Source organism: Oryzias latipes, chromosome 3 (genome assembly GCF_053564925.1).
Source record: "Oryzias latipes strain Hd-rR chromosome 3, Olatipes_Hd-rR_3.1".
NCBI classification, from domain to species: Eukaryota; Metazoa; Chordata; class Actinopteri; order Beloniformes; family Adrianichthyidae; genus Oryzias; species Oryzias latipes.
In genome coordinates this window covers 1,690,001-1,702,746 of record NC_136239.1, presented here as the reverse complement: position 1 = coordinate 1,702,746, position 12,746 = coordinate 1,690,001, and the positions used below count along the sequence as shown (strand labels likewise).

At 43.0% G+C, this 12,746-nt stretch overlaps 1 protein-coding gene and 1 long non-coding RNA gene across 11 annotated transcripts in view; both read left to right on the top strand.

Annotated features, from left to right (window-relative positions):
* The first annotated feature begins 4,075 nt into the window (after window positions 1-4,075).
* Window positions 4,076-10,339, top strand: LOC144990910 (uncharacterized). Its single transcript, XR_013654751.1, has 3 exons — window positions 4,076-4,332; window positions 4,468-4,806; window positions 5,162-10,339. It is a non-coding gene; the product is annotated as an uncharacterized LOC144990910 (long non-coding RNA).
* A 1,053-nt stretch (window positions 10,340-11,392) lies between these two features.
* LOC101160040 (sodium/potassium/calcium exchanger 1) overlaps window positions 11,393-12,746 on the top strand; it is a 29,676-nt gene continuing 28,322 nt past the window's right edge. For 3 of the 10 annotated variants that reach the window (XM_023951501.2, XM_023951492.2, XM_023951488.2), the window contains exons 1-2: window positions 11,404-11,931; window positions 12,024-12,746. The exon at window positions 12,024-12,746 is cut by the window's right edge and continues 343 nt beyond it. In XM_023951501.2, coding sequence (XP_023807269.1) covers window positions 12,154-12,746 — 593 coding nt within the window. In that variant the 5' untranslated portion in view covers window positions 11,404-11,931; window positions 12,024-12,153. Of the gene's footprint in view, window positions 11,932-12,023 lie in introns of all 10 variants that reach the window. The other 7 variants (XM_023951520.2, XM_023951517.2, XM_023951511.2 and 4 more) reach the window with 6 other exon arrangements.

Here is a 12,746-nt window from a genome sequence, read left to right as displayed (position 1 = left end):
CTCCGGGTCCGTGAGGCCAGACAAAATGTATTAACTCCCTAATACATGCACATGGAAACTTGTAAAAGGCATAAGAAGACAGCAATCATGGTGTAAATTCCCTAATTCAATTCAATATATGTTTTTATTTAACGCAAATTTGAACTACAGACGTCTCAATGGGCTTCGTATCGGTCATTGTTAGATAGACATACCATCAAAAAGGGATCTTGAATACAAAGATGCATTAGGATAATACTAAAATTTAACAAAACAGACTAAACTAAACTGATATTCCTGCCCTTAGACACCCCCCCCCCCCTTCACGGTAAGGAAAAACTCCTTAAAAACCGGTAGGTGGCAATATTGCACATGGAAACTTGTAAAACCAAAGAAGAAGACGGGCTCAGCATGGGCGTATGTTTCAGGGTAGGTCAAGTTGCCATAGCAACTCATGCTCTGAACATAACCTGGTCTGAAGCAGGTTTAGTTGAAGGTTAGTTTGTTTTCAGAGAGGTGAAGCAGCATGGTGTGTCCATTTAAAGATGATTTAGTGGATGAAGAAGCTCAGATAATACTTTTTCCACCATGAGAGGGTGATAAGACCACATATGGATGTTGGAAAATTAAACTTTATACTTTGATACAACTTAATTATTTGCTCCAGTTAAGATAAATCATTTTTTTAGTTAAGTCAGCTTAAAAATAATATTATTATATAATTATTTTACTTTCATTCAAATTAATTCAATTAAGTAGATGTAACTTTGGTGCTGCTGTTAGATCGGCACCGCAAGGGATTGTAGGATACAATTCCCTTTGCCTGTCTGGACGGATTTGGGATTAAGTGTGGCTTTTTGTCCAAATGTGTTTAGTTGTTTATCTGTTTTACTGTGTTTTACCGAGTTATTTTACCCTGTTATGTTTAATTCTTTCTGCACCATGAGTGAGAGGGAGGAAGAGGATGATGATGAGTTTATTCAGCACCACTACTGCTGTGAGGTGTAATGTTGAAGTCAGAGGAATGGTGTGTGTCAAAACATGAAACTTCATGTTTTAAAACCAGTTAGTTTCATTCTGGCTCTCCCAGCTACTTTTTATTCGAGGTCAATCTGGGTTATTCTTGGTACTGATATCCAATCAAATCACTTCCTTGCTACCAAATTTTGAACCTCTCCTGCAATCCGCTGTCCTCTTTCTTACGAAATCCCGCCCAAGACTAAGCAAGAATTACCCAATCAGATGCCACGATGGATCTCCGGGGCAATAACAAAGGATTGACCAATGAGATGCCAGAAACAAGAACGCTTCATTTACATCTGCAAACATCGCTAAAAGTGTCGGAGTTAGATTTGATCCAGTTTTCAATGTTGGTCTTGACTTTTCACAGTAAGTACGGAGTTGTCATTGTGAAATTTAATTATAAATGTTTGTGCTATCGTAATAACACGTTTTTGCTGATGGTGTTACCTGTCGTACTCCGATAGAAAGGTTGTTTTCCTTTGGTCATTTATAGTAGTTGTTGTTCAACCAGCGGTGTTTTTCCACTATGTAACCGTGTCGTAAAATAACAAGTAAATCATCTTTAATCATATGAAAGCTAGGTTAACTGAAATATTGAACCAAACTTTTACCAGCAAGCAGCAGTGTTTTCCACGTTTGTCATTTACTGTATTAAAACGTCAGGCCAAAATAAAATTAGAGCATCAGCTAGCTCAAATTTTATGAATAACCGGACCTTTTACGTGTCGATCTTAGTGTTTGTTCTTTGCCTGTCGCCCGCGTGTTTTAGCCGAGTACTCACACATGCACACGGATACCTTTATTTATTATGGCCCGCAGCAGTCACTGGGGGGTATTCTAGAAAGCAGGTTATGCTAGCTCTCACGGTAAGTTTGAGGCTAAGGAAGTTGATAACCTCAGCTTTTCAAATCTTTTTTTGTTGAGTCAGTTTAAAAATAACACGTAGTTTTCAGACAGTTATTTTACTTTCATTCAAATTAATTCAATTAAGTAGGTGTAACTTTGGTGCTGCTGTTAGAGCGGCACCGCAAGGGATTCTGGGATACCTTTCCCTCTGCCTGTCTGGACGGATTTGGGTTTAAGTGTGGGTTTTTGACCAAATGTGTTTAGTTGTTTAGCTGTTTTACTGTGTTTTACCGTGTTTTGCAGTTATTTTTTCCTACTATGCTTAAGTCTCTGCACCATGAGTGAGAGCGAGGGGAAAGGATGATGAATTCATATAGCACACTTACTTAAACTCAGCATACTGCCAATGTTGGAAAATTCCTAAATGAATGAATGCACTACGCACAAATTGTTTTTTTTTATTGTTATAAAAATGAGGTTTTGCCGGCTCAAACTTAGACATATGAGAGTTCAAGAATTACTTGAATTGGAGTAATATGACATTTAGTTAAATAAATATTTAAATTTGAGTTGTATTAACAACTATTGACTTTTATAGACGTAAGAAATTAGGTTGAATAAATTTAACTCAATTACTTGTTACCAATAGAATTAATTCATTTAAGGTGGCAAAATTGGATAAGTTATATATATATATATGCGTCACAAGGAAAATGGAAAAAAGATCAGAAACTTGTGCGTTTACTTTGTCTGTTCTTCTACTACAAGCAGAAACTCTTTCTTTTGCTGACGATGCAGCCGTGTTACTTTTTTGATGGACGTATAATTTTCATACACCGTCATTATTCTCAGACTCCGTCTCACTGAAGTATAGCGCTTTCTTTTTTTACTCCACGCGTTTCCATGGTGACTCCGGAAATCGGCGATCTATTGAGAATGTCTTTATGTACCTGCTGTGTACGTGCATTAACCCAGGGTTACCAAGTCGAGTGCAATTACGCCAACTCATACCCGGTCTGTTGGAACCGACATACCCAGAGTAAGCAAGTTCAGGCGGATTTCAGCCAGAGTTCAGGATTAAACTCAGGGTAGTTTAAACATGCTTCCTGGAATACCCCCCAGACTGCAAGGACCATATTGTATTGATTCATTCAGCTTTTACGATGGAACCCAGATTCAGAAGACTGGCTAATGGCTTTCTGAATTTGTCAGACTCATCTGAAGCCTATTCATTTAGAAGGGCAAATAAAGGAAAGCCATGGATGAGGCCCTTGTCCCCGGAAGCAGTACTGGAAAAGGCAACAAAGAACCTGCTGGATCATCAGGGAGATCTTTCCAACAGAAAGGATCTTCTTGGCTTCTTTGAGATCCTGTTTGGTATTTTCCAGGGCCAGACATTCAGATGGCTGCTGGAAAATGCTTTAGGTTATGCTGCCTACCTTGTTGCTGCTAGGAAGAAATATCCAACAAGGGGTAGTAAAGACACCAAGGATCATGCCAGCAACAAAGAAAGCTTTAGAGTAGGGGTGTCCAAACTGCGGCCCGCGGGTCTGTTTTTATTGGCCCACAGCAAATTTTGAAAATATTATTTAATATGGCCCACACATGGCGCTTGAGCTTAACTCTGTTGCACTTCTCAGTTTCAACACTAGATGGAGTCGGTCACACAAAGGTGTGTTGCGGAGTGGGTGTGTGCTGAGAGGTGCGCGTGCCATGAGAGAGAGGGGGAAGAGCGCGGGGGAGGAGCGCTGCAGGTGGAGATGGGTGTGTGAGCAGGGAGCGGAGGTGTGGGGGGGTCGATATATTCTGTGTTCGGAGGACGGAGCATTTTGATAAATAGCATTCTGAACTGTGAAAAAGGATTTCCTTTATGTAAAACAGAACTTGTTTTGTTTTTGGAATTTCTTTTGTTCATAGCTGCATATTTTGTCACATAGTGTAATTGTAAAATGAAGCTTTTTAAACTGTGTGCGTTTAATGTTAAAGTTGTCCTAGTTGGTCACCCATAAACCCTTTGTTTTGGTCTACTTTTCTGAGAAAACAGTCGACTCTTTATAAACTACAAAATCGTGCGCTCTGCCAGTCAACCACACTAACGGCTACGTATGTAAAGATCTGCTGCCTTCAGCTGCTCAATAAAGCCGTTCTGAACTGCCTGGTTGGAACGAGGTTTCATTGTCTGAGTGAATGTTTCATTTTGACGTGCGCTGAGAGCAAAAAAACCAAAAAAGCTTTGGATACCCCTGCTTTAGAGAGTACATGGAAATGTTTCCATCTGCCAAAACTGCAGTGGTGATGAAAGAGGAGCAGATGTCGCGAGAGAAGACACAACCTAGTTTGTCCAGCCAGCCGGGACCATCGATGGCATCCTCATCTTCTCAGTCTCCTTCAACTTCAAATCTGTCTGCTGCAAGACCTCCCAGTTCACCACCACACCCCAAAACTCTTCAGTCCATCTCCACCTCGTCTCTCTCTTCACTATTGGTGGGTAATTTGGCAAAGGACAAAAACATTGAGAAAGCTGTAAAAAAGCTGGAGTCCCCATTTAAAGTCAGACCCTGAGTCACATTGACTCTTATTGGTAGTGTTTGTTAATGCGGTAGTGTTGTTGTGTTTCAGCTTTGATACATGCACGGCCGCATTCCACAGCCACAACTTTAAACCAGCCAGTTGGATCCCTTTCTTCCTCACCTGCGCTTGTAGGATCCCCCTTCGCCCTCGAAGCCTCCTCCTCCTCCTCCTCCCTCCCAGTAGCAGGACCCTCTTCCTCACACCCAACTGTGGAAACCTCCATCAATCCTCCACAGACACCACCAGCCTTTGGCCCTAAAGCCAGTGAGGAGGTCTCCACCGCCGCTCATCCAAAAACTCCCACCACATTTCCACCCGTGTCGAGTGAAGATGACGACAGCACGCTTCTGGCAGAAGCACTCAGATGGGAAGAATCTCACTCAGCAAGTATGTACATTTATGTAGAATCTTTTATGTCTTTACTCAAGCATGTATTTAAAGAAAAAAAAAGACACACACACACACACACACATATATATACAACACCCTTTTGCATTTGCTCTAAGAGCTTTAAGGTTTAAGTGTCCCCTGAAAATTTTAATTTTATCTATGCACAATTTGGGAACATTTGGGAACACCCCTCACTTTTGCACATTGCTGTCACTTTTCTTTTCTCTGCTCTTTGGAACTGCTGTGACAATTGAATTTCCCCAATTCGGGATCAATAAAGAATATCTATCTATCTATCTATCTATCTATTTCTATTAATAGACGTTTTTTTCCCTTCTCTTTTTCCTTTCAGCACAAAGAGTGTGTCTTCCAGCCGGCTGGCTTCACACACTCCCTGAGGTGGACCAGAGATGGATGTCCAAAGCTCTCTTTAAACGGACAGCGCAAGGACATCCTGAACTGGACTTCAGGGTGAACAGACTGTGGTGGTATCCTCCACAAGTCCCCTTGCATGTAACCAAAGTCCCTCAGCCCGAAGACTATTTTGGCAGCCCCCTCTTTCTTTGGATGCCCCGAAAACTCTGGCAAGTCAAGCTGATATGTCCACATTCAGATTACCACTAAGGGCTTCTGACCTCATCTGGAGTGCATAAGAAGATCAGATAAGTTATTTCTCTGGAGATAACTTACTTTGTGGCATCCGAGTGTTTAGTTTGCAAACAATGCAAAAGAAAGGTCATCAGCTGGAGCCATGGCATCATCTTGCAGGAGAGTCATTCTGAAGTGTGGCTGAAGAAGACTGTCCAGTACCTGACAGACTGCAAACATGTCAAAGGGGCTGTTACAAAGGGTCTGATAAGCCCGGTCACATTTTCACCTCCCCATCCAATGCCTACTGTTCCCAAGCACAGGCGGCTGATGCAAGTCTACGCCCACGATGTTCTCCAGAGGCTGACTTAGATCAAGGCCTTTGGAACAGCAACCTGGGCAACAAATGTTGGCAATGAGCACAGCCAAATAATAATGTCTGTGCTCACTGCTAGCGAAGGGTTTGGCTTGGGGACAATGATGGAAGGACTAATGGGGAGATATGCAGTGGCTGGGGTACCTCCCCCTGAAGGGCTTTACGTCGACAGAGACTGCTGCGGAAACACGTTTCTTCGACGAATGTTCCAAAAGTGGAAAGACCTTAACATACGCCTGGACATATGGCACTTCATGAGAAGGTTTTCGGTGGGCTGCACCACTGATTCACACCAGCTATATGCTTCCTTCATGAGGCGCCTCAGCCACTGTCTCTCTATGTGGGACGAGGAAGATCTGACAGCCCTGAAGATAGCCAAACGCTCCAAAATGTCTACCAGGCTCCCAAATCCGTCAGAAGCTGGTGTGCTGAGGTCCATTAGCCGCAGTGAGTTAGCCTTGCACTGCAGGAGAACGACACGTGGCTCTCAGGAGACTCTGGCTCTCATCAAAAACCTCATCCAAGCCTTTGACGGGGACAATGGTCGCGACACTCTGGGGGTCCCACTGATAAACTCATGGCTGACATTTTAGCTTCCCAGGCAAAACACGTGGCCTGCATCCAGGATCCCCCAGGCATGCAGCTCTACACCATATGACAGTTCAAGAAGTACAATAAATTAAGATGGAAAAACATTTAATTGAATTGGAGTAAAATTACATTTAGTTAGATAAATATGTACATTTGAGTTGTTAAAACAATATTTGAGTTGGATATATGGAAAAATTAGGTTGAATAAATTTAACTCAATTACTTGTTACCAATTAAATTAATTTAAGTTGGACAAGTTATTTATATAACTTGGAAATAAGATCAGAAACTCGTGTGTTTACTTTGTCTGTTTTTCTACTACAAGCAGAAACTCTTTCTTTTGCTGATGATGCAGCCGTGTTACTTTTTTGATGGACATATAATCTTCATACCGTCATTAAAATCTCAGACTCCGTCTCACTGAAGTATAGCGCTCTCTTTTTTTCTCCACGCGTTTCCATGGTGACTCCAGAAATCGGCGATCCATTGAGAATGTCTTTATATACATGCTGTGCACGTGCATTAACCCAGGGTTACCAAGTCGAGCGTAATTACGCTAACTCATACCCGGTCTTTTGGAACCGACATACCCAGAGTAAGCAAGTTCAGGAGGATTTCAGCCAGAGTTCAGGCTTAAAGTCAGGCTAGTTTAAACATGCTTCCTGGAATACCGCCCTGGAGATGCACTTTATGAGATCATAAATAAACAATAGATCATTTTTATGAATGGATTGAGGTTTTTAGAGGATTTCTACGGTTGGTTTTGAACAAAATTAGGGAAATGCCAAATATTTTTGGAGTAATCACTGATGAGTTTTATGATTTAGTTTTTAATATTTTGTAAGACCTAAAAATGATATTCACAATAAGTTTTTTTTTAGATCCAATCGCTCTGATATGTTTCACAAAGACACACACAGGACGTCACACATCAAGAAATGAACTTATTGCTAAAAATGATGCAGGAGTCCAGCTCTAAGAAATGATAAAGGAGCAAAGAAAACAGAAAGACGTGATTTGTTTCTTATTATTTATAGTTCCAGGCTTTGTTTGTTTTGTTCTGCAGCATGTTCATATTTGTATAATTTTGACAGAATATATTTTTATGGAGAGCAAAATATTATAAGTTATTTAAGGTTTAACTTGAGTTATTCTGGACTAATGTTCCTTTTTTTTATTCATATTTATGTTCAAAAAGTTCAGTATTAAAGTTTTAAAAGGTCTAAAAATTTAGCTTTAGTGTGTTCAGTAAATGTTTCTCTTCTTCGGCCCAAAACCTAAAGCGTGTTTTGGATTTAGGCCCCCTGTATGACTGAGTTTGACCCCCCTGTAATACAAGTCTAGAAAATGCATGCATTTTTTGTGTAAAATGGCCAAATAGAAGTTACACAAACACAAAAGGATTTTGTCAAATTGTATGTGTGCGGGGGGGTACTCACCCAGGGAGTAAGTTAGTGTAGAACCACCACTGTGTGGACTGATCATAAGAATCTGGCCTATTTACGCACAGCTAAGAGACTCAACTACCGTCAAGCCTGTTGGTGTCTTTTTTTTGACCGGTTCAATTTCACCATAACCTACAGACCCGGCAGTCGTAACATCGACCCAGACGTTCTCTCTCGCAAGTACAGTCCTACCAGATAGATAGATAGATCGATCGATCGATAGATAGTGATTACCTGTCCAGTGTTTATGGTTCTGCATGAAAACAAGGCTTTTGGTGGGTTAAAGGTTTTTTTTTTTTCTCCTGAGGGGAAACAACTAAGAATCTCACTTTAGACTACAGTGACCCTGGAGTGCATATCATACCAACAAATCACTTAACGCCAAAACACAATAAGGATCACAAAATTGAAACAAAAGATGAAAAGAACAATATTATATCATAGCAAACAAAACAAAATTCCAGAAACTGAAACACAATACCACAAAAAATGAAACAAAAGAGAAAATTAAACGTTTCAGAAAACAAAAGTAATCTCGAAAAAACAAAATGAAATGTTAAAAACTAAACACAACAAGGAAGAGGAAAAGGTAGGCACTATGGGACATTGCTGAATGGATGAGGACGTTTAATTTTCTACGTTGGGAGTTTTTTTCAAATGGGTCTTCAATGTCTGCATATTAATAAAAGCTTTATGGTTAGTAGGGAGCATATCCAGTGTTGCTTCTTGCCAAATAACTTTCAGTTAAAATGATGGACAAACGTCATCATCCAATCAGTGATGTCCCATAGTACCTACCTTTTCCTGTTTCTTATTGGCCCTAAAGTCAAAGGGATTCTCTGTATCAGAACTCATGGTCTGATGGACTGTCATGGCAGAGCCAAGGCTGGCTACTGTCTGCATTCAATTCTCTGAGCAGAGAGCTGGTCTTTCATCGGTCAAACTTCAATCCAATATGAAGGAGAAAGCCTAGAGCAGCATAGTCTTCACACGAGGAAACTGTCTTTTTTGGGTTGCCCTCGTCATGGTCTGCCTGACATCCTCTGGATTTTAAAACTGGACCTTCAGTTTGGAGACAAGAGGGTTCACTCCAAACGATCCTTTTACAGGACAGCAACTTGAAGATGTCCTCTCTGACCCAGTCACTCATTGCCTCCTGATTCATGGAGCAGACAGCAACAGAGTGGTAGGATCTGGAGGTACCAGAGGCTCAAAACAGAAATGAAAGATTTGACAGATTTCACAATATGTTAGGCATTTTGTTATTTATTTTATTGTTTTATGTATTTGGTCTAAATTTTAATGAAACACATTCAAGTATTGTGAGAAGAAACATAATTTTCTTTAGTTTGGTATTGATTATTCCAAAATTAAAGCCAACAATAGAGATCGCCTCAGATATCATTGACCGTGTCAATAAGCGGGTATTTCCACCATTTGCTGCAATGACAGCTAGACAGTGAAGTGTCTCAGCTCTTCACCAGCCTCATGATGTTGTTCTGAGGCCTTCGTTCCACTCTTCCACAAGTCATTCAGTCTCTGCTTCAGCAGGTCCCAGATGTGCTCTATGGGCTTTAGGTCAGAGGTCATTGCTGGCCAAACCATGTGAGCCATTCCCACTTCCAGTTGTGACAGTTCTGGCATCATGTGGTGGAGCGTTATCATCCTTTTACAGAAAGTTGGGAGTGTGCTGGAGGAACTGGAGGATGATGATGGTGCTATGAAGTCTCTGAGGAAAGAACATGCAGTGACTGGACAATCCACTATAACCAAACCAGTTTTGCTCTGACTGGTGTTGCCTGTCCAGACTGTTGCTCCTCCTCCAAAGCTTGGGGACCATGTTAAGCACGGCGTATCGCTCACCTCGCCTTCTCCAGCGACGCTGACGAGGCAAGGTGACTGTTACGGCTGTGGCCGTATTTGGTTTTGGTTTGTTCTGTTTGTTCTGTGTTTTGTGTATTATTTCTTTATCAGAGCGGGACTTCTGTGTTTTGTGGATCTTTGTTTGTATGTCTGATTATTTTCAGGTGTGGTGGAAAGGGTGTGGCCTCCCATTGGACCAGCTGGTGGAGGCAGCTTTAAAAGCACCATTTGGACATCCAGTCGGTGGGAAGGGAGCCTTGCTGCAACGGTCTCCACTGCAGCTTGGACCTCTTCTCCATTTTGGTTTTGGTTTTGATTTCACCTCTTGTTTAGTTGTGTGTTGCACTTTTGTATTTTGTATTTGTAGTCCTTCGTAGTTTTGTCTGTGCCCACTCTGATTAATCTTTTGGTTCATAGTTATGTTAAGTGAAGCTGTAGGGGTGAACCGCCATTTTCTTTAGTACATGTTTTCTCCTGTTTTTTGTTAGGTTAAGGAGGTTAGTGTCTGTCTTTATTTTTCCGTTTCCTTTGTACAGGTATGATTACATGTTGCAGTTAGTTGGGGTTTTGTTTGTTGTTTTGGCCTGGGTTCACCCTGAAGCCTTTTAGCTTCACTTTTAGTTCTTTTAGGATGTTTATTTGTAAATAAATTTGGTTATTTTATGGAGACATTTGTTTGTTTTTTGTTACAGTCAACTTTGGTAGCCAAACCTTTACTTTTTTATGTTATGCCCCCCCTAGCACCCCTAGACACAAAGGGGGCGTAACAGTGACCCAACACTCATCAGTGAACAGGGCGGTAGACCGTTGCTGCACCGTCCAGGTCACATGGTCTGTACTGTAAACGTTCACGGTGGTGTCTTGGTGTGGGTGGAATCACCTGCAACGGTCGTCTGTCATTCTAGTCAAAGGGGTGGAGTCAGTTCTGAATGGTTAGTCTGGAAACGCCAGTACCCCTCACATCTGGTAAACGGGCCCGCGGCTGTGCGGCGTTTGCTTAACCATGTCTTAGGTCCGAGGTGGTTAGGTTTTGGCCATGGTTGTGACTCCTGGGTCCGTCCCAAACTCTGCCAGTTGTTCTGGGTCTTGATGCAAGTCCGCTGATGACACTTTGAGACCCACCAAGTTCAACATCTGACCGTCTACCTCCAACCTGAAGGCGCCACGGTCAGGTGGAGCTGCTTGTCTGTTGAGTGGCGTCATGTCTTCATGGCTGTTTGAATGATGAACTTGGAAGGACTTTGTGGTAAAATCAGCTTTTTGGACCCACAGAATGTTGACATTGATGCCACACTGAAAAGGTTTTTCTTTAAGAATGATTTGGTTTCTGCTCCAATAAATAAGAAACATTGAACACAATGAGATGGTTATGGAAAACACTAAATGAGGAGTGTCTGTCACCACAATCCAACTGACTCCCTAACATCTGTGATGTGAAATAAATGCTTTCTTTACGATACCCACTGAGTTTTTCACAATATCCCTAATTTATTGGGAGTAGTGTAAATATAATCTATTTAAAAAGGAAAAGTAGACAGATTTAAACCCAACAGCTGCCCTGGTTTTATCAAACCCAGAAATAAAGTCATTTAATCCATAAAATGCATTACAGTATAATGTGATAGGCAATAGAATATCCTAATTAACTTTGCAGTGGTTAAATTATAGTTTGGTATTGTATTGAATGATTTTTCTTTCATTCCCTTTCTGGAAAGTTTATCTCCATAATAAAGAAGAACAGCAGCAGCAGCTCCTGAACACCTCCTGCTGCTGCTCTGAGCCGTGAATGATGCTTTATTGATACAGCCTTATGAGTGAGAGGGAGAGCGCTCCCAATCCTCTTAGGGGCATTATGCTGAGCCTCGTTCCAGCCTTGACATGCGGCGCGCCCTTGTAGCTCCCCAAAAGCCGGAGTCAGCATCTCTGGGTCTGTTGCGCGCAGCTGGAGCGACGGTCCGCCGCGGCACGGAGCCCAGCAGCCGGCGGAGCAGGTAACTCCGCTCTCCTCACGCACACTTCCGAATGAAAAAGCTCGTTTTCCAGAACGTCACAACCCGCGCCGTCACTCCAGACGAGGATCTGCCTTCAATCGGTAAAAAACAAGAACGCAGTTTTTCTGCTGACGCGCATTGTGGACTCCTGGCCACGCTTCAAACGCATCGCTACCACGCAGCGCGTGAGCGTTTTTTACCTGTTGTCACTGCGCTCGTATTATAGCGACGAGCCGATGCCTGAGTGATTATGTTGTCATAGCAACAGGTAACTGTCTGCATCCTCCATCACCCCAACAATCATCGCTCCTGTGCAGAGCCGGAAAGGCGCTCCTGATTTGTGCGTGTGTCCCTCCGCAGGTTCCCGCAGTGAAGATGAAACGCAGCCGCCTGCTCTGCGTGGGCGCCACATAACCGCACAGACAGGAACTCCGGGCAGGAGGAGCCATGCTCCCAACATAAGTTCTTCCTCAGAGAGGAGGCTGCAAACATGAGGAGGCTCCGGCGCAGTCGCGTCCTCTTCTTCATTTCAGGTGTGCTGTTGTGTTTTGTCTACACTCTCACTCTGAAGGCCAAGCTGTCTCAGCTGCCCGCCTCTGCCGGAGCGGACAGGGGGCACCATGAAGTCCTGGAGGTCAGGGTCCGAGAGCTGCTCCAGGCGCCCAACGAGACGGAGGCTACAGCACCAGAGAGCACCCAGCCGCCTTTGCTGATCGTTGTCAACAGAACCGACATTGAACAGTGTGTCTATGTAGACCCTCTGCCACCGAAACCTCCTCCAACCACCCCACCAGTCACCACAAGCCCTCCTTCACACCCCCCAGGGCTGCCCCCTCACAGAAAGGGCGACTACCCCGAGGACCTCTTTTCAATAGAGCAGCGCAGACAGGGCTGGGTGGTTCTGCACATCCTAGGCATGGTCTACATCTTTGTGGCTCTGGCCATCGTCTGTGATGAGTTCTTTGTCCCGGCGCTGGAAGTCATCGCCATCAAACTGGACATCTCTGATGATGTAGCTGGAGCCACCTTCATGGCAGCTGGAGGTTCAGCCCCGGAGCTCTTCACCTCCCTGATCGGTGTCTT